Source organism: Habropoda laboriosa, unplaced genomic scaffold (assembly GCF_001263275.1).
Source record: "Habropoda laboriosa isolate 0110345459 unplaced genomic scaffold, ASM126327v1 scaffold297, whole genome shotgun sequence".
Classification (NCBI taxonomy): domain Eukaryota; kingdom Metazoa; phylum Arthropoda; class Insecta; order Hymenoptera; family Apidae; genus Habropoda; species Habropoda laboriosa.
Window position 1 is genome coordinate 44,295 of NW_017100406.1, and position 20,437 is coordinate 64,731.

The 20,437-nt window shown below is 35.3% G+C and overlaps 6 protein-coding genes across 9 annotated transcripts in view; 3 read left to right on the top strand and 3 right to left on the bottom strand.

Annotated features, from left to right (window-relative positions):
• LOC108575391 (protein FAM50 homolog) overlaps window positions 1-961 on the bottom strand; it is a 1,276-nt gene extending 315 nt beyond the window's left edge. Inside the window, exons 1-2 of the mRNA XM_017938169.1 lie at window positions 307-961; window positions 57-211 (exon numbers count right to left, since the gene is read on the bottom strand). Coding sequence (XP_017793658.1) covers window positions 57-211; window positions 307-961 — 810 coding nt within the window. The remainder of the gene's footprint in view (window positions 1-56; window positions 212-306) is intronic.
• A 558-nt stretch (window positions 962-1,519) lies between these two features.
• On the top strand, window positions 1,520-3,308 carry LOC108575408 (G protein pathway suppressor 2). Of its 2 annotated transcripts, none has more exons than XM_017938185.1 (8): window positions 1,520-1,707; window positions 1,778-1,994; window positions 2,067-2,217; window positions 2,303-2,417; window positions 2,498-2,569; window positions 2,678-2,836; window positions 2,928-3,052; window positions 3,120-3,308. In XM_017938185.1, the coding sequence occupies exons 1-8, from the start codon at window positions 1,611-1,613 to the stop codon at window positions 3,291-3,293; spliced, it is 1,110 nt and encodes a 369-aa protein (XP_017793674.1). In that variant the 5' UTR covers window positions 1,520-1,610; the 3' UTR covers window positions 3,294-3,308. The 2 variants fall into 2 exon arrangements, with proteins under 2 accessions (XP_017793674.1, XP_017793676.1); XM_017938187.1 differs by having other exon boundaries at window positions 2,516-2,569.
• Window positions 3,309-3,825: 517 nt separating this feature from the next.
• LOC108575407 (probable ATP-dependent RNA helicase spindle-E) lies at window positions 3,826-8,619 on the bottom strand. Its single transcript, XM_017938184.1, is given in 9 exon segments — window positions 3,826-3,964; window positions 4,041-4,372; window positions 4,442-5,578; window positions 5,649-6,833; window positions 6,907-7,073; window positions 7,145-7,508; window positions 7,543-7,997; window positions 8,073-8,367; window positions 8,425-8,619. Coding segments are annotated over 9 exon segments (4,269 nt in total).
• Window positions 8,620-9,119: 500 nt separating this feature from the next.
• On the top strand, window positions 9,120-12,349 carry LOC108575425 (protein O-mannosyl-transferase 2). The gene is made up of 14 exons (XM_017938210.1): window positions 9,120-9,340; window positions 9,457-9,540; window positions 9,611-9,695; window positions 9,755-9,859; window positions 9,940-10,048; window positions 10,126-10,394; window positions 10,462-10,568; window positions 10,635-10,827; window positions 10,899-11,102; window positions 11,166-11,317; window positions 11,406-11,494; window positions 11,564-11,712; window positions 11,767-12,176; window positions 12,244-12,349. Exons 1-14 carry the CDS (start codon window positions 9,243-9,245, stop codon window positions 12,347-12,349), a joined length of 2,160 nt encoding a protein of 719 aa, XP_017793699.1. The 5' UTR covers window positions 9,120-9,242.
• A 500-nt stretch (window positions 12,350-12,849) lies between these two features.
• LOC108575423 (transmembrane protein 8B) lies at window positions 12,850-17,529 on the top strand. 3 transcript variants are annotated; one of them, XM_017938207.1, is made up of 6 exons: window positions 12,850-13,121; window positions 15,032-15,288; window positions 15,364-15,641; window positions 15,728-16,357; window positions 16,436-17,288; window positions 17,367-17,529. In XM_017938207.1, exons 2-6 carry the CDS (start codon window positions 15,107-15,109, stop codon window positions 17,527-17,529), a joined length of 2,106 nt encoding a protein of 701 aa, XP_017793696.1. In that variant the 5' UTR covers window positions 12,850-13,121; window positions 15,032-15,106. The 3 variants fall into 3 exon arrangements, with proteins under 3 accessions (XP_017793696.1, XP_017793694.1, XP_017793697.1); XM_017938205.1 differs by having other exon boundaries at window positions 12,850-13,101; XM_017938208.1 differs by lacking the exon at window positions 12,850-13,121 and adding an exon at window positions 14,917-14,951.
• Window positions 17,530-18,973: 1,444 nt separating this feature from the next.
• Window positions 18,974-20,026, bottom strand: LOC108575433 (the record flags this gene model as incomplete). Its single annotated transcript, XM_017938222.1, has 4 exons — window positions 18,974-19,377; window positions 19,466-19,607; window positions 19,675-19,861; window positions 19,935-20,026. Coding segments are annotated over 4 exons (825 nt in total), but the record flags the coding sequence as incomplete, so codon positions are not given.
• Between the last annotated feature and the right edge of the window lie 411 nt (window positions 20,027-20,437).

Below are 20,437 nucleotides of genomic sequence, written 5' to 3' on the forward strand. Positions count from 1 at the left end.
AACTACTTTCGATCTTAAAAAAATATAATGTGAAAGTTATTTTGTATAAAACTTACCTTTGTTACAATGAAGTCATAAAATGTATAATGATGTGGCAAAATAAGATCCTCCTTGACATACATTAATTGGTCAGCCATGACTGTTTTGAGTTCACTGAATTCACGTCTTAAAACTTCTAGACATCTTTGAAGAAGCTGATAAATGGAATTACCTACCAATAGTGCGAACTAATAAGAATTAGTATAAAGTTATTCTTCTAACAAAGTAAAAACAACACTACAACTGCAATAATAATTAAACCTTTACCTTTTTTCATAATAACACTTCTTCTGTGACCAGACCCATCCCAATAACTGAAAGTAATTTCAATTTCTTCTTCCTTTAATGCATTTTGTTTCCTAGCCCACTCTTGTCTTAATTCCTCCCTTAATCTATTCTCCTCTTCTTCCCTTTCTCTATCAGGTAGAAAACTAGTGTCCACATCTGGGTTTTTCTTTATCTTTTTTATTACTGGTCCACTCTCAATATCTTTTGATTTTTCTAATTTTGATTCTATTTCCTCCTCCTCAGAAAGTTCTACTTCATCTTCATCTAAATTAAATGATAAAGCTTGGATTTGCTTTTTCTGTTTGTTCTTTTCAGCTTGCTTGGCGGCAAGTGCCCTCTCTTTTTCTTGTTCCTTTTCACGTTCCTTTTGTGCTAATTTTCTTTCACGTTCCTTCACTATATTTTCTTGTTTTGCTTTCATTTCATTTAGGGTGACCAAACCAATGGTAGAAGTTTTTAATTGCTGTTCAACCGCATTATAATGTGTTGCAAATTTGTTTTCTATATTATGAATCTTTAGGTCATCTTCTATTTTCTTTTTCCTCAATTCTATTTCTTGTTGAGCAATTTCTCTTTTTTTCATTAACTGCATTGCTCTACCAGCTTCGCTGGCTGCTCCTTTATAATGTGCCATATTTTCTAGTAATGAATTACAATCTTGGAAAAATATTTCTCTCAAAAATCTTTGAAGTCGTTAGGATTAAAGGCTGGAAAAGAGAGCCATAACCAAAGGTGTGAGTATCTTTTATGATGAGAAAAACGTTAACCTTTATCACAATTATTATTCAAATTCAAAGTAAAACGCGAAGATAGTGGACAGAAATATGTAACATATACATCTTAAGCGTTTAATGCACACAGATAATTTACCAAAAATAACAAACTTTTGTAAAAAGAATCATTTTTATCGTACAGCAATGTCAACATAGTCGTAATTATTTTAATATTCACAACAATTTCATAACAAAAAGAATACAACTTACTAAATTTCTTTACTTGTTACAAATATTGTTAGTTACAAACAATATATATTTTCTGATAAAAACTTTACTCAATAACTTCTTAAGAAAAATGCAAGAAAACATGCGACCACAACATTGTACAAAATCTCATGGATTTTTCAACGTGAATCATCCGCCATCTGGTGCCAATAGATAACATTGTCGAGTTGCCTATATTGTCCGCAGTGATGTATACAAAAAATGTATTCTGATATGTAGTTACGATTAACTATGACGTTATAACAGATTTATATCGATTTAAGATTAAAAAAGTAATAAAAAATGCCGGCGGTAATCGTGGGACCTCCGCAACGGAGCGAACAAATGTGGCAAGCATTAAAGGCCCACATTACAAGGGAAAGGCAACGAAAAAAACAAGGTAACCTTCTTTGCATAAAATGTTCATTAAGTTTTCATTTTTACTTCAATTTTTTATCGTAAATGTATAGAACAAGAAGCAGACGCAGAGGAAGAACGGCTAAGAAAGGAAAGAGAACGCCAACAAAAGCAGGATGTAATGACCTTAGGTGAAACTAGAGAACAAATATCAAACCTGGAGAATGAGCTTTCACAATTAAAAGATGAAAAACACCAATTGTTCTTGCAGTTAAAGAAAGTTTTAAACGAAGATGATAATAGAAGACGACAGTTAATTAAAGAAACAAGGTTCGTACATTTTTTATAATATAAAATACATAATTCAATTATACATTATAATTGGGTCTTTTTGTTATATAGTGTATGCTCTGAAGTATTAACAGCAGTTGGAGGATATCCTGGAGCAGGTCCTAGAGTGGTTCATCCACAATTGTTTCTTCCATTACCAAGAAGCAGCAGCCCCCTTTACAAAGTTGCTGTTGGTGCACCAACACATACTTTATTACCAAATGTAAATATGTAAACCTTACTTTTGAAACTTACTTATTTTGGACAAATTAAATAACTCCATAGATTGTTTTTTTTTTTTTTTTCAGGGGCCATTAAAGAGAACACATAGTCCTTCACCACCACCAACTGCTTCCCCATATCATGCTGGTTATGGATATAAACCAACACCTTCAATTCCAAGTTATAATCCTCCACCTTCCAGTAAGTATATCAAAATACAACAATTATAATTTCATGCTAAAAGATATATGAAAAAAGAAAAAAGAGAGTATTAAACGTAGATGTTTGTGCCTCTATAGAATCTGAGGAAGCAGCTAGGAGATCTGGCGATTCCCGAGCTGTTCTCTGGAACAGTGAGTGAATAAACCTTCTTTAATTTCCATGCTCTTTCTTTACAAAGCCATAAACAACAGTTTCTATATTTCTAATGGTTAACTTTGTTATTATGTATTTTCTTGCAGAAAATAATCAATATTCCGCCTCGAATTTTTATTCAGCCCCTACTGGTCAAAGTGTTTATAGTTATTCCGCGCCGACATCGCAACCATCTCGAGAACCTGAACCAGCTAAATCCGTGTACCTTTCAGGCAACAGAGCAACATTATCGACACACCAAACTGGTACATTAAAGCTTATATACAAATATTTTATTTACATCGATTGAAAATTGTACGAATCAATAACGGTATTGTAATATTCTTCATTTATTAGCATATGTGACAAGTTTGCATTCACTGGATCATAAAGGTGCCTATGCAGAAGATAAGTTTTATTTGAGGCCAAGCAGCCACGTTACAGTTCATGGTGGAGCTATCCCAATTCAACAACCACCACAAGTAATTTTTATGTTTAAATATTGCAATATTCACACAATACATCGATATATGAAAAACTTAATACTAGGGAGCAAAGACTGGAGGAATTACATCAGGGTATCCAGTAAGAGCGCCACAACCACCGCCTGCTCCATATCCGCCACCACCACCAGGGACTTATGTTAGTGCCTCTGGTGCTAATGTTCCTGGACGATTATTATATACTCAACCTGGTGCACGTTATCTCCAGAGGGAAGTTTAGGATATAGATCTATGATTGCTTAAATCGAGGTATCTAATCATATTATTTGTATATTTTACAATCACTGCTATATAATGATATTGAAAAACATTTGAAAACATGTAAAGAAATGTATTTTATATGCCGTTAACTAAACGCATATACTGCGTATACGATGTATAAACGCAAAATCTGTAGATACATCTTGAATAATAGAAACAACATTTTTAGTTAAACCTATTTTATTTTATATTAAACATTTTGTTTACAAAAATACAATGAAAAATATATGATGAAAAAATAAATGTCAATTAGTTTTATAAAAGTATAAAAATAATGAAGTCATATTTAAATATAATATTCAAAGCAAAATATGCTGTTATCCTAATAAATGATAAATTATCACATAACATAAAAGAATATAAAGAAAAATGTATTAGTCAAAAAACAATTAGTACGACTTTGATTTTCCCAATTTGTAAACTATACCATATAAGATGTAGTATTAAAACTAATAGCGCCTCTTTTGCTACTGTTTGCGTCATCTTATAATTTAAAGCTCAATTCTTAATATTTGTTCGTTTTGCCTATGTTTTAACGTGTACAAATGATTACGAAGGTCAAAAATACTCGTTAATGTTACATTACATAATTTACAAGAAATATTGGTATTTTCAGGTTTCCTTGGATCTCTGTAATATTAAGAAAAATATAAATTGACTAAAATAAATTAATGAAACTTAATAGATGTTTCAGTAATTTACTTACTCAGTTGTTAATACACGCAAGTTTCTCACATGTTCTGTCATTTCTTGTAGTTCATTTGCCTTTTCTAATTCTAATGCATTATGCAATCCATATATGCAAGTGACCATATGTGTCTTACTAGGACGAAGTAACAAAGTTTCATCATATAAATTCCATCTGTCAGAATTGTTAATTATGTCAGGAACTTGAGGCTTTCTTTCTTTCTCTAACAATTTCATTAACGCATCTTTTATTCTGCATTGACAAACAATGATTTCTTCCATGCTGATACTTTTTTCTGAATGATGATTAATTTGCATTCCCATATTCATCCAAAAACGTAGTCTATTTATCTTATAAAGAGATGAAAAAATAGATAAAATATATTTAAATAAAAAAAAGGTTTTAAACAGTATACTTACATATTGCAAATCATCTATAGTAATTTCAGCATCAAACTGAAAGTCTATGTCATGCTCTGAAAAAATGCTCTTCTTAGTGATAGAATCAAATCCTAATCCACATAATGCGCCAGTGTAGTAAGTTCCAAAATCATTGCGTCGCAATTCCATGTATGGAGTAAAAATTAATACAATTAAAGCAGTCCATCCAGGAAGACGTGGCATTAACGTCGTATTATATAATGTTAAGTTTTGGTTATATGAACTTTGAGAAATAGATCCTGCCACTAAAAGTCGCTGAGAAAAATCTTCGGGATCGGTGTCTAGGAGAACAGAATTTACAGAGTTCGTAGCTATTTTTACAGATTTATCTCTGCCAGCTGTAATAAGATTAGCTAATTTAATTTCTAACGGGGAAAATGGACCCCGTAAATTTACTGTGTCGAGACACTCAGAAATTGGAGGCGGATCCGGATAGATATCCAGCATATAATCTTGGCTATACTGCAACTTTTCGTAATGATGACACTGCATGTCTGACATCTCACTGTTTTTCATTCTTAAATTATGATTAAAGCGTGAAAAATAGTTTTCCTCTCTTTTTATCGCAAAATTTTTCTCAAGAAGACATTGATTAATGCTGATTTCTTCTTCTTCGTTTTTATGTATCAGTTCCAGTATAATAACGCTATTAGCAATAGAGTAAATTTCTCCAAAAAGTCGGCCAGGTTTGTTAATTAAAGTCCAGAACAAATCGTATGCAGCCTGTGACCAATCATCACTAAAATTATGCGCTACAGATGGTTGAATGTTTGCTAATTTGCATTCAATAGCTAATGCGGGAATATTGACAATGTCGCTGTTACGTTCCAGTTGTCTTAAATCGCATAATCTACATTCACTTGAATAACCATAATCAATGAAAAATACTTGTACTAATATATCTTCTGATGTTATATGGCCTTCAACTACAGCTCGAAAATATGCTCTACAATTATTTTCTTCATACGGCGCAATTACAAGTGAACCAGTTTTGGGAGTTTCTGTGAATTTTCTTAAATGATGTTTTATATTTTCAATTGTTGATACTATTTTGTCTGATCTTTTTTTAATCGTAGGATCACGTAGTTGTACCCAAAAACGACTAGGATTTTTAATCTGAAAATTTAAGCCATTGTTTAGGCATATAAAATATTTGAGTATAATTTCATTAGGAATATATACCTACATGTTGTATTATTATAGGAATGCGTGATACTCTTAAACCCGGTAATTCAGGTCTGACTATGTCTTTTATAAGGTCTTCAGAAGTAAAAAATACTTTTCTTTGTATGTTCATTTCTTCCGCACGTTGAATAGCTACATTTTCATACAAAACAGGTATTTCTATGGGAATACTGCATTGTCTCATTCTGACTGCTTTGTAAACGGAAGGAGATATCATATTTGGTGCTTTAATACGTTGATTTTCAAATGCCTGTTTAATAAATTGAATGTAAATACGAGCAGAAGCATCAAAAGACACTCTTATTTTTTCAGCGGAGGTCATTAAATTTTTTTCGAAAATCTCTTGAATTCTGCGAGCGTATAAAAGTCCAGGTTGCCTCACAGGCCATCCTTGTAAATACACTGTTTTCGATGGATCTAAACCACCCAATAATTTTATCCCAGCATGTTCATTAAGTTGATGTTGTGCTGTATTTTTAATAAAATAATTTGGATAAAATGCACCGGCAATTACTAGTTTCAAAACAAATGGTCGCTCTATTTCTTTCCAAACAACTTTATTGACTCCAGCACTTTCTTGTATGCCTAATTTTTCCAGTCTAGCAGTTAGTTCTGTCACTAAAGCTTTAACTTCACGTAATACTCTTAGCTGTACAAAATTTCTTATTGCCCATTTTTTCTCTGCAGCGTCACTATTTATTCGACGGTTAGCTTTCTCCGTAATCCATACTTTGTATACATTCATAAAAGCTATACAGTCACTGCAAGAATCGGTGGCCCAACTAAGTCTAACATTATATGCTAATAATTTCTGGTTAAATGGATTATTGAACATATCTTTTACATTTAAACTAGCTGCAATGATGATTGTATCTTTCAAGACACTAAAAACGTGACCTAACATTATTAATTTCGATACATGAATATCCAGTGGTAGATTAGCCATAACTCGACCAAGATCTGTTAGTTCTCCATCAAATTTTTCTATTTTATTGATCTTGTTTACTAACGCTCCGGTTTCTTTCAATAATAATATTGTATTTTCCAAATTTGCAAGATCAGGTGGATCAAGGGAAAGTGCTAAAATAGCTTTAGGATCTCCCATATCTAACATTTTTGCTTTAAGAACTACATTCTCTAATGGAGATCGTAACATTTCGGGCGCTACTTCTTGAGGCATCCTTTGCTGTAATTTTTACAAATTTTAGAACGTATTTTTATATTAACATAGTTACGTTCAAATTACAAAACATATTTACTTCATAAAATGTTTGTGGCACTAATCTGTATACTCTACCATCCATTACTCGACCTGCACGGCCTGCCCTTTGTACACAATTTACCTTACTTGCCCATCTTATTTCTAAACTTTGAAAATTACTTTTCAGATCCATAACAAGTTGCTTTACTAAACAAAAGTCAATTACTGAAAAATAAATGTGAATTAAACATTATCTTCTACGAGGTGTTTATCTTACAATAGTTATGTAAGCTCACCATATTTTACATCAGGTACAGTAATACTACTTTCAGCAATATTTGTAGATAAAATAACACGACGATAACCAGAGGGTGGTTTCCGAAAAATCAGTTGTTGTTCTTCACTTGTAATTGAGGAATGTAATATTACTATATCCCATTTAACTTCTTCATGATTTGGCAATGCCAACATACTATGCATTTCTGTAATTTCGTTAATTCCTGGTAAAAATACGAGAATCACATGTCTTTCATAAACATTTGTTTCCTCTTCATAATGTGCATCATCAGCTTTCATATCTACATCATCAAGAACTTTCATGAGCTTAACACAGAATTCCATCATTTTTTTTGTAACACGTGGTTCAGAAACTTCAGGTATCTATAATGAAATATAAATATAATACAATAAATACATTCAAATATAATAAATTTTAAATATTATTTTATTTAACATTAAAGTAATTTTGTTTTCCAATATCAATAATAGGTGCAGGAACAAGTTTATTTCTCAGAGGAGAAGAAAAGTATTTAGCAAATTTCTCCACTTCAAATGTAGCAGACATTAAAATAATTTTAACTGAACGTGAATTTGTACGTAACAGTTTGCGGACAACAAGGAGAAGGAAGTCCATATCTTGATCCCTTTCATGAACTTCATCAAGTATGACATGTGTATAGTCTAACATATTTTTTGAATTTATGAGTTTGTGCAAAAGAACACCAGTAGTACAGTATGTCAAACGTGTATCTCTGCTTGTATGTTTTATCAAACCCACTTGATACCCAACAAGAGAACCTACCTCCCACTTTCTTTCTTGGCAGACACGTCTTGTAATACTAATAGCAGCAATTCTTCTAGGCTGTGTAACTGTGGAATATAATTATATGTATGAAACTCTTATTTAGATGAACTTTAATATTATTCTAAATATAATAAAATTACCTATAATATTACAAGGAACTCTTTTTTTATAACAGGAGTCTAGAATAAATTGTGGTACTTGTGTAGTTTTACCACAACCAGTGGGTCCTTGAATTATTACAACTGAATTAGTTTCAATCATAGATACTATCTCATCTTTTTTGGAATTAATTGTTAAACTAGATTTTTTATGCTCAGCAAAATCATACGTTTTGTAAATCTTCATTATTTCTTCTTTATTTACATCTTGTATACAATTTGTACCTTGTGATATATCATCAAAAGTGTTTTCATCATTTGCATTATAATTTGCTGACTAAAAATACAAATTAAATAGAATCTCAAATAACTCTCCAACAACAAGTTACTGTACCTCCAGAAGCTTATCTTCTTCTTCTTGTATGTATTCTGCTATGTAATCTTTTCCTTTTTCTGTATTACGTATAGTTTCATTTATTTGTGCATCCAATAAAGACATGTTAGTTGGTAATTTTTTTCGGCTCGATGGGCCGGCTAACACCTTCCTCTGAATTTTACCTTGTGGACTAAATATATCCAAAACATCCATTTTGCATTAAATACTCGAAGATGGTAAATATTACACTTATTATTAAATAACCTGTGTAAAGTTCTTTTCACAAATTACTACGATATAACTACTAGCATATACCTTACACATTTGCTATTTGTTTCAAATATTACAAATGTATTGCTACTTCTTTTTATGAACACAACACGTGCTGTATTATGTATTCACAAGTTTGAAGTAATCTGCGAAATCTCGTCTCTGCTCTGCGCAAAAAAGAGCGCCCTTTCTCTCGAAATGGATACCTGAGTCGGCCCTGATCTAAGTTCATTGTAATACCAGCAGAATATTTAGTATTTTTTTTTTTTAATAAATAAAATTACATGATAAAAACATTTACAATCTTTCAATTGTCATGAATAAATAATAAAATGAAATATTAAGGGTTCATTTTTGAATTGCGACGTCCCTGTGCGCATAGCGGTACATCTTGAGATAAACCCTGAAGAATTCAAAGCTTGACAAGTAGTATGGGTGTGTTTTGTAACACGCAGCATAATTGAAACATTCGACGTTACCAAAATAACTTGTTATAATTAATTTCAAATTATACGTAATAGAAGGTAATCTAAATTATTATAAAGTCGGGAGAGATAAGTGATAGTATGAAGAATACAAGTAATTCAGAAAGTGCACAAAAAGTAAAAAATGTGCACTTACATAAATCGGGTACAACAAAAGAAGAGAAGAAGGCAGTGGATTTGTATGTAGTTAGATTATAATTATATTGTAATTATATTTGTATATGTTAGATTGTAATTTATTTCGAATTTTAAGTATTGAATTGTGCTCATAAATTTTTGTAATACATTCATGTAGGTATTGGTGGCTATTATTTGGAATTATTGTGATAATCACAGCAGGAACAAGGTTTTACAAAGTTACAGAACCACAGCATGTTTGGTAAGTTGTTTCTGAAAAACATTGTTACAATGAACTTATAGCCAATTAATACAAGTATTGACCATTCTAGTTGGGATGAAACTCATTTTGGTAAAATGGGAAGTTGGTACATAAATAGAACTCTCTTCTTTGATGTTCATCCACCTCTTGGAAAGGTAAATAATTTGTGTATAAGCTTTAATTAACATTAAAGATTTACATTGCTAGTTTGTAGATGTTAATAGCACTCTCCGGGTATTTGACTGGATATGATGGAAAATTTTCCTTTGAGAAGCCAGGACATAAGTATGAAAATGTGAAATATGTAGGCATGAGAATTGTAAGTATAATTTAACATTGAAAAATTATAAAAGTGAAATATTAAATAATGAAATACTATAAATATCCACTTTGTTTCAGTTTTGTACATTTTTAGGTGCAACTACAGTTCCTTTATCATATCTTATCGTATGGGATTTAACAAAATCTATTCAGGCTGCAGCATTTGCTGCATTATTTATTTTGTTTGGTACATGTATTATGTTTATGATATTTTATTCATTTCATGAAGTAGGTATATTGTTTTAACTAATTTATATCTTTTAGATGTGGCATTACTAACATTGAATCAGTATATTCTGTTAGATCCTATATTATTATGTTTTATAATGTGTTCAACTTGGGGAATGGCTCGTATAGGTTCTCATTGTGATGAACCATTTACATGGAAATGGTGGGGATGGTTATCATTCACAGGAATTTCACTTGCATGTACAATTAGTGTAAAATTTGTTGGTGTGTTTGTTGTTCTATTAGTTGGATTTCACACTGCCTTTGAATTGTGGAAAGAATTGGGAGATCTCACGAAATCTATTGTAAGATTTTCAAACATTCTACTTATTAAAAGCTGATTCCTTAAATTCATGTTTGAACTTGTTACAGATATATGTTGGAAAAAACTTGTTAGCACGATGTATTTGTCTCATTTTCTTACCAATAATGTTATACGTGCTATTCTTTTACATCCACCTTATTATTTTAAATAAAAGGTAGAAGAATTCTTTATTATACATATACATGTTGTAACTAAACGTTAGTAATTTGAAATATTTTAGTGGAAGTGGAGATGGATTTTATAGTTCCGAATTTCAGTCTTTACTAGAAGGAAATTCTTTGTACAATGCAACAATGCCACGGCAATTAGCTTATGGAGCTACAATCACGTTGAAAAATCACAGAGCAGGTGGAGGATATTTACATTCTCATTGGCATCTTTATCCAGAAGGCATTGGAGCTAGACAACAACAAGTATTGATCTTATTGCGCCATATATGTTAATTACGTATATCAATAAAATATTACCATATTCTTTTATTTAGATTACAACTTACTCACATAAAGATGATAATAATATGTGGTTAGTAAAAAGATTTAATACCGATAATATTCCGTCTGAACCAGTACTGGTAAAACATGGTGATTTGATACGCTTAGAACACGTTATTACGCATCGAAATTTACATTCTCATAAAGAGATTGCACCTGTCTCCAGAAAGCACTACCAAGTTACAGGATATGGCGAAGTAAGTTTATTTTTTTGCAATTTTCACATTTTATTACGCAATTACGTGTTTTTATTTTTGTAGAATGGTATTGGTGATGCTAATGACGTATGGAAAATTTTAATAGCAAATGGCAAAGATGGTGATATAATTGAAACGGTTACAAGTAAACTAAAATTTGTGCACTACCTGCATCATTGCGTTTTAACATGCAGCGGTAAAACGTTACCAAAATGGTTCGTTACAAATTTTTAAAATTTTCCAAAAACAGTTAGAGAAAAAAACCATTTTAAATATATTGTAATTTTTTCACACGATAAATAGGGCGTACGGTCAACAAGAAGTTTCTTGTAGTCCGAACATGAGAGATAAGAATGCATTATGGAATATCGAAGACAATAATTATGCTAAACGTTAGTACTTAAACAATTATAAAATATATGGTATTTTATCGATAATGCTAATTGATACCTTTTTTTTAGTACCAAACGTTAGTTTCGAAGTATATGCACCCGGGTTTTTAGATAGGTTTTTGGAGTCACACGCAGTTATGTTGCAAGGGAATTCAGATTTGAAAATTAAAGAAGGAGAAGTATCATCGTATCCCTGGCAGTGGCCTATTAATTACCGAGTAAGTCTCAATCGGAAAGAATATAAAAACTTAATTAAAAAGTGAATTTTCCAGGGACAATTTTTTTCTGGCAACAGTTTAAGAATATATCTACTAGGTAATCCAATTATATGGTGGGGAAATATTGTATTTTCAATACTTTTTATCGTATTGTATATTCACGCTTGCGTGCGAGAGCAACGCGGTTGCGTTGAAAGTTCTGCCGTCCTTGAACAAAGGAATAAAATTGTGAATGCAGGAAAATGGTTGTTTATTGGCTGGGTATTGCATTATGCGCCGTTTTGGACAATGACTAGAGTTTTATACTACCATCATTATTTCCCAGCCTTGTTGTACAGTTCAATGTTAAGTGGGATAACTTTGAGTTATATTATTGAAAGTTTACTCATTTTATTCCCAAATAAAATAGGACAAGTTATATACCACACAATAGTGGGGATCGTTATTTCTAGTACCATTTATAGGTAGGTGTAATTTAATTAAATAACGGATACATAATGATGAGATTTTTATGTGTACATTTTGTTATAGCTTCTACTTGTTTTCCCCACTGGCCTATGGTATGGTTGGTCCCTTTTCGGTAGACCCTGAGAGTTCAATGTATTCTTTAAGATGGTTGGATAGTTGGGAATTTTAATCAAGACTGTTTAAAAAAGTGTTGTTATTAATTATGTTTAAAATTTTGAAAAGAGCAAAATATGACAAAATATAATAGATTTATTATACAGTACTTAAGTTACAAAAGTTTGAACAACATATCACTTGTATATATCAATAAATTTTTATACGTTCATATAGAAAAATACAAAAACAAAAAGAAAATACTTCATACCATTTCCTTAACTTCCTTGCTTACAAAAACTTATTTGAAATATTCTTATAGCACTTTTTTATAAGAAGTTTTTAAAGAAAAATAAGTAGCTGCAAGTTCGTCGCGAAACACTGTCGTAAAGGAAAGATTATCCTGTAACGACGAGAAAGAAATGTAGTATAAACACCCACGAAGATAGGAAACGCTCTAAAAGGTTTCGAGTGAGCGTGGTCGCACAGCTGATCGACCCACGTGTTGGAACTGCGCCTCGACGACGCGACACGGTCTCAATCTGCTGTTAAGTGTCCGATTAAGGGGAAATCTCGGTTCATTGCAAATTCTCTCTTTTATCTCTCGGAATTACTTAGCGGCGTGAGTTCAGAATATTGAGTCACCGTTTGCCTTGAGTTCCTCTATTATAAACCCGTTTACCGGTGAATCGTAGCGCGAATCTTTCTGCGGCGAACGATCAATAAACAGCTCCCGGGGATTTTCAGTCTGTCGAGCAGCCACGAACGCACTCTCACGTGAGATCAGTAATAGCTGTCAAAGCGACCACGTGTTCCTACGAGTTCCTGGTACGTGTTCACGGCTATGTGTACGTATAAAAAACGCATGACTAATCTTATTAATAATCGGCCATCGGAAAGTTAGGGTGATCGGGTCTAGTAAAGTTCTAGCTCCGACTCAGTCAGTGACATTTCTTCCTAGATCCTCGAGACACGAATTAAATCGAAAAAATCGCGCGACTTCCAAAACGTCCGCTCCGTGTATATTAGCATAGAAATACATCGCGGCAAAGTGTCGGTGTATTGACCTGTATGTGTCATGTTAGTTCAACTGGTCGCACACTTGGTCACCGTTTAACTAACATTGTCGAAAATATTCGACCGGCGACCTAGAGTCACGGGGTAGTCAGTGAAATTCGCGCGCTAACTTCGATTGGCTGGGCAAATTTGCTGTAGCCGAAGATTTAAAACGAGCGTTGTTTAGAACACTTGTTGCTGGGCCCAGTAAAGATAATCGACGCAGCTGGAACATTATCTGTTCTGGCTTTTACGAGGCGACATGGTTAGGACCTTTCTGAAACGTAATCTGTCTCGTCCGTGTGTGGTACAGTTACGAACGCGCGTAACGACGTTAATCGGACGTAAATGTCTATATAGGTGTGTTGATACGAGCAAGTATGTAGTATATAGTTAGCGAAGTTGTTCACCGTGTTACCCTTCGAATTACCGACATATCTTAAACTAGTTAGTACATATATACGTTCAATCTAAGAGATTCAAATTGTTCGGGTGCAATGTATCAACCGAGTCGGTGAAACGTGATAATTAATCTCTGCGTTCCACTTCTAAAACACGCATTGTTCTAGCGATGCGCGTGTATATATATATATAACGTTAAGTGATTCTAATTGAAATACAATCTTCAAACTGTTCGTGCAGAGAGTTGGACACCGGTTTGCATTTATGGTTAGCCCGTTTACCGACTCGTATGCATTACAAAAGCGTGCTCGTGAACAAATCGTCGATTAACTATTAAAAGTCCAATTGGTAAGCGGTCGTTTTATACGAAATCAATTTTTCATGCATTATTTAACAGACCGTTGGATTATCACGATACTTGCTTAATTTATTTCAAGTTGTTCCTAAAGCGTACTGAAATCGAACTCGCAATTGCATCTCCGTTCTGTTTCACATATATATATATATATACATACACAAACACACACACTTATCTTCATCGATAATCCACTTCAACCAGTTCACTGGTCATTAGATAAACTTGTAATATTTTCTGTACGATAATCTCGCTTGTTTATAATCATTCGTCAAAGCATTGTAAAATTTCTGTTTTTTAATCACTTTCCTGCTTCTCTCACACATACCTGCGCATTATTATAACTTTCCTCACCTTCTCTCACTTCAAACTTGCCGCCAAATCTCTTTTCACCATCGTGTCCTCTTTATTCGTCTATTTATTCTTAATAAACCATCTCTAATGGCGCATTTCGTATTATGAGCTAATAAAAAACGGTCGAGATCCAAGATGAAAATTTCTACGGGCAAATTTGAAGCGGAGGGAGCGGATTCCTCGTCCGCGAGCCGGCGCGGAAGCGTGGTCGGATAAGCTATCGCGTCTTGCCGGCGCAGGAAACGCGGGAATTGCCAGTGGAATCTGACCTACTTGGTCACGCGTATCGCGCGAATCTTCTTCAATGTCTGAAACGAGCCTTGTGAAGGTGTAGCTCCTGTTACTTCATTTCCTCCGCGGTTATTATCGCCAATTGGAATATTTCCTCATTGGCGTGGTTACGCGATACGCTAATTTTATCCGCCTCTTTATCTTGGATTTAATTACACTAAATCGCGACACGAATTTTTTCTTTTATTTTTTGTACTCGTCGCTGTAACATTGGACAAAGGTGATGTGTATACTTCGTTTCACTCCGGAGGAAATAACACTTGAGAATTGTATATTAATTTATTTTTTCTTTTTTTGCAGATCGTCGAAGCAGGATACCTTCTCGAAGAAGTCGAAGAAGTAGCTTGTTATGTGGGGCGTCGCAGGTTTTATAATATGCGTGACAGCGTATTAGCCTTTTCGTTGGCATGGATCTTCGTGATACACAGTGGCCTATGCGGCAAACTCGAGCGGGCCGATCAACGGCCCAACAATGTTCTCGACGACTATTACGCCTATCGTCATATCTCCATCATCCACTTCAACGTCCCGGACCGCACTGTCGCGGCAGGGTTCAAGTAAATTGTTTTCATTGAAAAATAGAATCGAAGTTTCTATCGATCGATTAATCATGACACCGTACGTATTCACAGGTTTATTGTAAAAGAAGAGAAAACTGGAGGAATAGGTAGATGTGTAGCCAGAAACGTCTCCTTATTCTTGAAATCTGGTAGTTTGCCATTTGTACGACCGGATGGATCGAAGATTGCCGCGAAACTTATGAAAGGGAGACGTCCATACTATTCTTTAGATATGGAGAGCAACGGGGACGAGTATATGATTAAAATTGACGCACCTTCGCCGGGTGATTGGTACGCCATTGCGTTTCGATCGTGGAGCGATCCTGATAACGGAAAAATCACTCAACAAGGTTGATTATCAGCGATAAGAAAGAGTCAAAGTTAATCGATGTTGATAGAGTAATAGGGAATTGACGAATACATATTTTTTATTCAGGGCTTGGAGCATCGTGTGACACGGTACTAGACGCAGAATTACTTTTAGAATCTGCTTCGATAGTATCACCAATGGACCCAAAATTAAAGTACGAGGTGCACATAAACGAAAGCGCAAATTCGGCAGTGATGCAGCTACTGATTCCAGAAGAATTTATCGACTCGAGTCTGTCGTTAAACTCTACCTGCGGCGAAGAGTGTAAAATTGCGGTTCATGTGACCGCAGAAGATCATTTAGCAGCTAAGATCGTGAACACCACGAACGCTACCGTGTTCTTCAAGCCCTATTCAGACGCGTATCATTATGTAACCCTTCGTCTACTCTCCGGAGAAGCTTCGAACGTGTCCCTGCAGCTGCTTGATAGTTCACCCACCGATTCAGGCCAGGTAAAATCCGTGGATCTGATGAGAAAGTCCTTGCCAGACTTTTTTCTCTTCGACTACGAGCATTTGCGGGGAAACGGGACGAAACCATCGGCCTTCAACCTGACCGCAGACACACTATCCGTCCTTAGCTTTGAAATTGGTCGAGTGTACGATGTCGGTGGAACGTTAACTCTAGGTTTCAAATTAGTCGACACGAAGGACAAGGAGAAGAAAAATGTCGTCGTGGTCGCGTGCATTTCGTTAGGTAAACATCGGTATAACGTATTATATACATAGCTAACAAAAGTGATACGTTATTCATAAATGAATCATGATTGAGCAGGTTACTACTCAAATATCACTGCTGGAGGAGGTTGCATCCGTACGGACAATATCACTGCAGCAGACATTTACGTGAACTCCACTGGACCAGCTAGTCTTCACATTCCATTCCCCGAGCCAGGTGTCTGGCATGTAAGCTTGAGAGCCTTTTGCCTGGAGGAAAATTGTCAATGCACCGAGACCTGTCTAAATGGCACTGCCTGCGAGGAATGTGACTGCATAAGCCCTTGTAACGCCAGAATAGAGAGTCGTATCTCCTCGTTGCCATGCATAGAGGGGCGTTGCAACTCCAGAGGGAAATGCATGCATTACATGAGCGGTGGTTTTGTTTTCGCCGCTTGTCACTGTTCTGGTGCCTATCGAGGCTTTGATTGCGCCGACGATACGTATGTCCTGAGTAACAGCGACATTATCGTTCGTGTAGTATTGCTAACATTTAGTAATCTGGCGTTCATTGGTTCTGTCTATGTGGCTATACGTAGAGAATACTTCACAGAAGCGATCGTTTACGCTGCTGTTATGTTCTTCTCGACGTTTTACCACGCTTGTGAAGCTGGCGAGGATGTGTACAGCGTATGCATCATGAGACTGAGCGTATTGCAATTCTGCGACTTCTTTAATGCTCTTTTATCTATCTGGGTGACACTGGTGGCGATGGCCTCGTTTGGACCGAAACTCACAGCTTTTTGCCAGATAGCAGGGGCTGTTATCCTCGCTATGAGCGCTGAAATGGATCGTACAGCCCTCTGGGTGTTCCTCCTGCCAGCTGTTACTGGATCTGCTTTAATAGGACTTTCTTGGGGCTTGAGGTGTAAGAGGAGGGGAACTGTTCGTTATCCTTCACGTCCTTACAGGTAGGTCTTTTATCGCAGAAGTAAAAATATAATTACTCATATCTTTGCTATATATCGTATATGTTTTTCTGTTCGTAGAAGCATTTATTTTCCTGCTGGTCTTCTTCTAGTCGCCCTGGGTCTCGTTTGTTATGCGTTCCTACAGACGAGAAGGAATTACTATATCGTGCACAGTCTGTGGCACGTTTGTGTCGCCATAGGTGTTATATTACTCCTACCAAAGCGACAGTACATGAAATGATAGTTATGTAAAAATGTAGTCGTACTTCTACAAAATGAAAGTTGTTGAAAAGTGTTATATTACATAAAAAGAAAGAAAACCTCGTTGCCAATTCAATGGAAGAAACGGGTATAAAAATATGTTCGTAGCAATCGATGGTGCTCGTAGAGGAAAGTACATCGAATGTATGTTGTAATTTATCAGAGATCTTATTCTTGTAACAACTGAGTAACTTTTGTAAATTAAGGAACAGTTCGGCAACTAAACGCATTTTAAAAGCAATATGAATTTCACGAGAGTATTAAGTACTTCGAGGTTGTCCATCGTTGTATCCGCATAATTAGCCAGCACGAAACATGTTATTATAGTGCCATTAAGATACGTTCAGCTCAGATTACGAGTGAGAGAACTAAAAATGGAATTATGCTTAATTGCTTGCGTTTGTTTGATTTATTAATGTCAACTCGAATTACATCGCTTAACAGTGCGTTCAATGAAGGTTTAAGTATCTCGCTAAGGACCAAAGAATATCTAGGATACATAAATACATGTATAAAATATAACAGAGGGTACCCAATATTTTTTCTGCAAACACGAAATTGCATTTTACTAATGACAATGTATCATAGTGTTCTATGATCTATTATTATTATTAATCACGAATTCTTCGAGAATTATCTTGAGGTTTAATTCGAACGTCAACGATTTCACAGTCGATGTTCGATGATATGTTTTAAAAAGATTCATTTTACGTCTCCTAGGAATCGAGACCTCGCACGCAAATCATACATTAATTAATAAAGAAAAAAAAACTATATATTTATATACGTTGTAAACGATCATTCTACCTACACTGAGAATCGTAATGACGTTCAACTATAGACAGTGCCTATTTTATTCTCGAGCGTTCAAAACGGTGCAAAACGTACACTGTGTTCTTGAATTAGAAAGATAATGAATCGTTACGCCGTGTAATTCTATAGGCCTGTTTTATCTTACACAAGGTTTGTGTAAAGGTACAAGTGTCTGCATTAAAGGAAAGTTGTCGCATTACACGCTCAACCGCGCGAACTAACGACTCCGTCACTTGACGCGGGAGCAATTTCACTTTTCTTCATTTGCACGTGTGTAAAAACGATCGAATAAACGTACAAGAACACCGTTGTAAAACTGTCTTTGTAATTGACGAATCGATAAGTTGCCTGCAACTGTTTCACCTATAGCATAAAACGATCTAAATTGCTCCATTAGGAACTGCAAGTATCTATGATAAATCTTTGGACTATTTGATTAAACGGAACCATACATGCTTGCAATAAGCTTTGTCATATGGCGATGAAATATTCCTCCTTAAAAATCCTTTATCATCTCTACCGAAAAAATAAATCTCTACAATTTCGTAACGTCTGGAAATTTCAGTGAAAAATTTCTCAGTCGTGTTATCAAAAACGTCTACCCCTAATAATTACAATGTTCCAGAACCCGTAGGCGTCGCGGTTGCCGTGTTAACCGTGGCGACTGTGGTAATTACGTTCGATAAAAGGGACAGCATGGTTTCCATGGAGAATCCGCAGTGTGGATATGTCCGCGAACAATTTCGATCAGTTCTCCCTGCTTCCACCGCCTCTTGTATAGCGGTTCCTTCCATGGCCGTATTGAAAATCTGATTCGTCGTGATCGTATCGATCACACGGTCAAACGACGAGACGTTTTCATCGTCGTTCAGCTGATTGGCCTCCTTCATGGATGACGCGGCTTGCTGCGAATAAGTGCACACGGCACGTTGCATGCAGGACGTCGTGTCGATACCGTGACGCGCTAGGACGTCGTCCAGTTTCGTCATAATTTGGGTGAAACCGCTGTCTTCACCTGGTATTAATACATTTTCTTTTAAAAATTAAAAAAAAAACCACCAGAAGAAGGATTTTCTATTAAAATGCAAATAAAAATTGCTTACTTCTTGCATAATGACCATAACTGCCAGAGAGAACGTACAGAAGTTTAGGAATGATAAGGACTGAGCCTACTCCTATGATGGCACCCAGAAGTAGGCCTCCTAAGTCTATCTTTGCTGGGGCATAACTCGATACTCCATAACCCTGTGACAATTCTTCTATTATTTTATTATTACAGAAGGTTTCATAGATATAAGACAGTAGAACTTACACTGCCTGTGCTACCAAGATTCGTGAAACCAAATCGAGGTTCTTGACTACGATCCGTGATGTCGTTGGTCTCTGTGTCACCCCGTTTCGACGCCGTCTCGCTTCGTAGCTCTAATTGCGACGGCTGGGCTAGCTGATCCTGAGATTTTGCGCTCTTTTCCATGTAAATCATGGAACTTGGTACGAACCTATTCAAATTCTCATTAAAAAAAAAAATAGAACTACAAAAACGGAATCTATCTTGAAGAATAGTGACCTTACCCTCCGTCGTTAAATTTCGGGTTGCCTATTACAACCATCGCCGAAGAAATCAGGAACAGAAGTAAATTCCAAAAATTGAACGACATCTGAAGAAAAATGGATGTTAAAAAGAAGAACAGTATTTACCATTTGTTTGTCTTACGAAAACAAAAAAAAAAAGGAGTAGGTGTACCTCTATAAAACGCGGAAAAGAGGTAGAATTTTTGAGGGCGTGTCGTACGGATCGGTTTTGAAGAAACTGGAGAACACCAACGTCGTTTCTAGCATATATAGCCGAGCACCTACTCCCGATCGTCACGACATGACAAACCATGGACATAATTGGGCCCACTGGTTTCGCTTTCATTGTTAGATTTTCATGGGACGCTATCACGGTGCGTGACTCGTTCGTCTCTCCTGAAGAAGCAGCAGGACGTTAAACTGTCGCTACGAATCACTCGCGACGGCATTGTTCGTCGACGTCTGTAGCTTGAAATAATACATCTTTCGCAAGAACGATAACC

What these genes read in the sequence shown, in the direction of transcription:
- LOC108575408 (XM_017938185.1), top strand. Translation starts at nt 1,611, where the DNA reads ATGCCGGCGGTAATCGTGGGACCTCCGCAACGGAGCGAACAAATGTGG. An exon ending in CACATACTTTATTACCAAAT is followed by an intron (nt 2,218 to 2,302) that starts GTAAATATGTAA and finishes TTTTTTTTTCAG; the next exon opens with GGGCCATTAAAGAGAACACA. An exon ending in ATTATCGACACACCAAACTG is followed by an intron (nt 2,837 to 2,927) that starts GTACATTAAAGC and finishes TTCATTTATTAG; the next exon opens with CATATGTGACAAGTTTGCAT.
- LOC108575425 (XM_017938210.1), top strand. Translation starts at nt 9,243, where the DNA reads ATGAAGAATACAAGTAATTCAGAAAGTGCACAAAAAGTAAAAAATGTG. An exon ending in TTCATCCACCTCTTGGAAAG is followed by an intron (nt 9,696 to 9,754) that starts GTAAATAATTTG and finishes GCTAGTTTGTAG; the next exon opens with ATGTTAATAGCACTCTCCGG. An exon ending in AGTGGCCTATTAATTACCGA is followed by an intron (nt 11,713 to 11,766) that starts GTAAGTCTCAAT and finishes TGAATTTTCCAG; the next exon opens with GGACAATTTTTTTCTGGCAA.
- LOC108575423 (XM_017938207.1), top strand. Translation starts at nt 15,107, where the DNA reads ATGCGTGACAGCGTATTAGCCTTTTCGTTGGCATGGATCTTCGTGATA. An exon ending in CGGAAAAATCACTCAACAAG is followed by an intron (nt 15,642 to 15,727) that starts GTTGATTATCAG and finishes TTTTTTATTCAG; the next exon opens with GGCTTGGAGCATCGTGTGAC. An exon ending in GGTCGCGTGCATTTCGTTAG is followed by an intron (nt 16,358 to 16,435) that starts GTAAACATCGGT and finishes ATGATTGAGCAG; the next exon opens with GTTACTACTCAAATATCACT.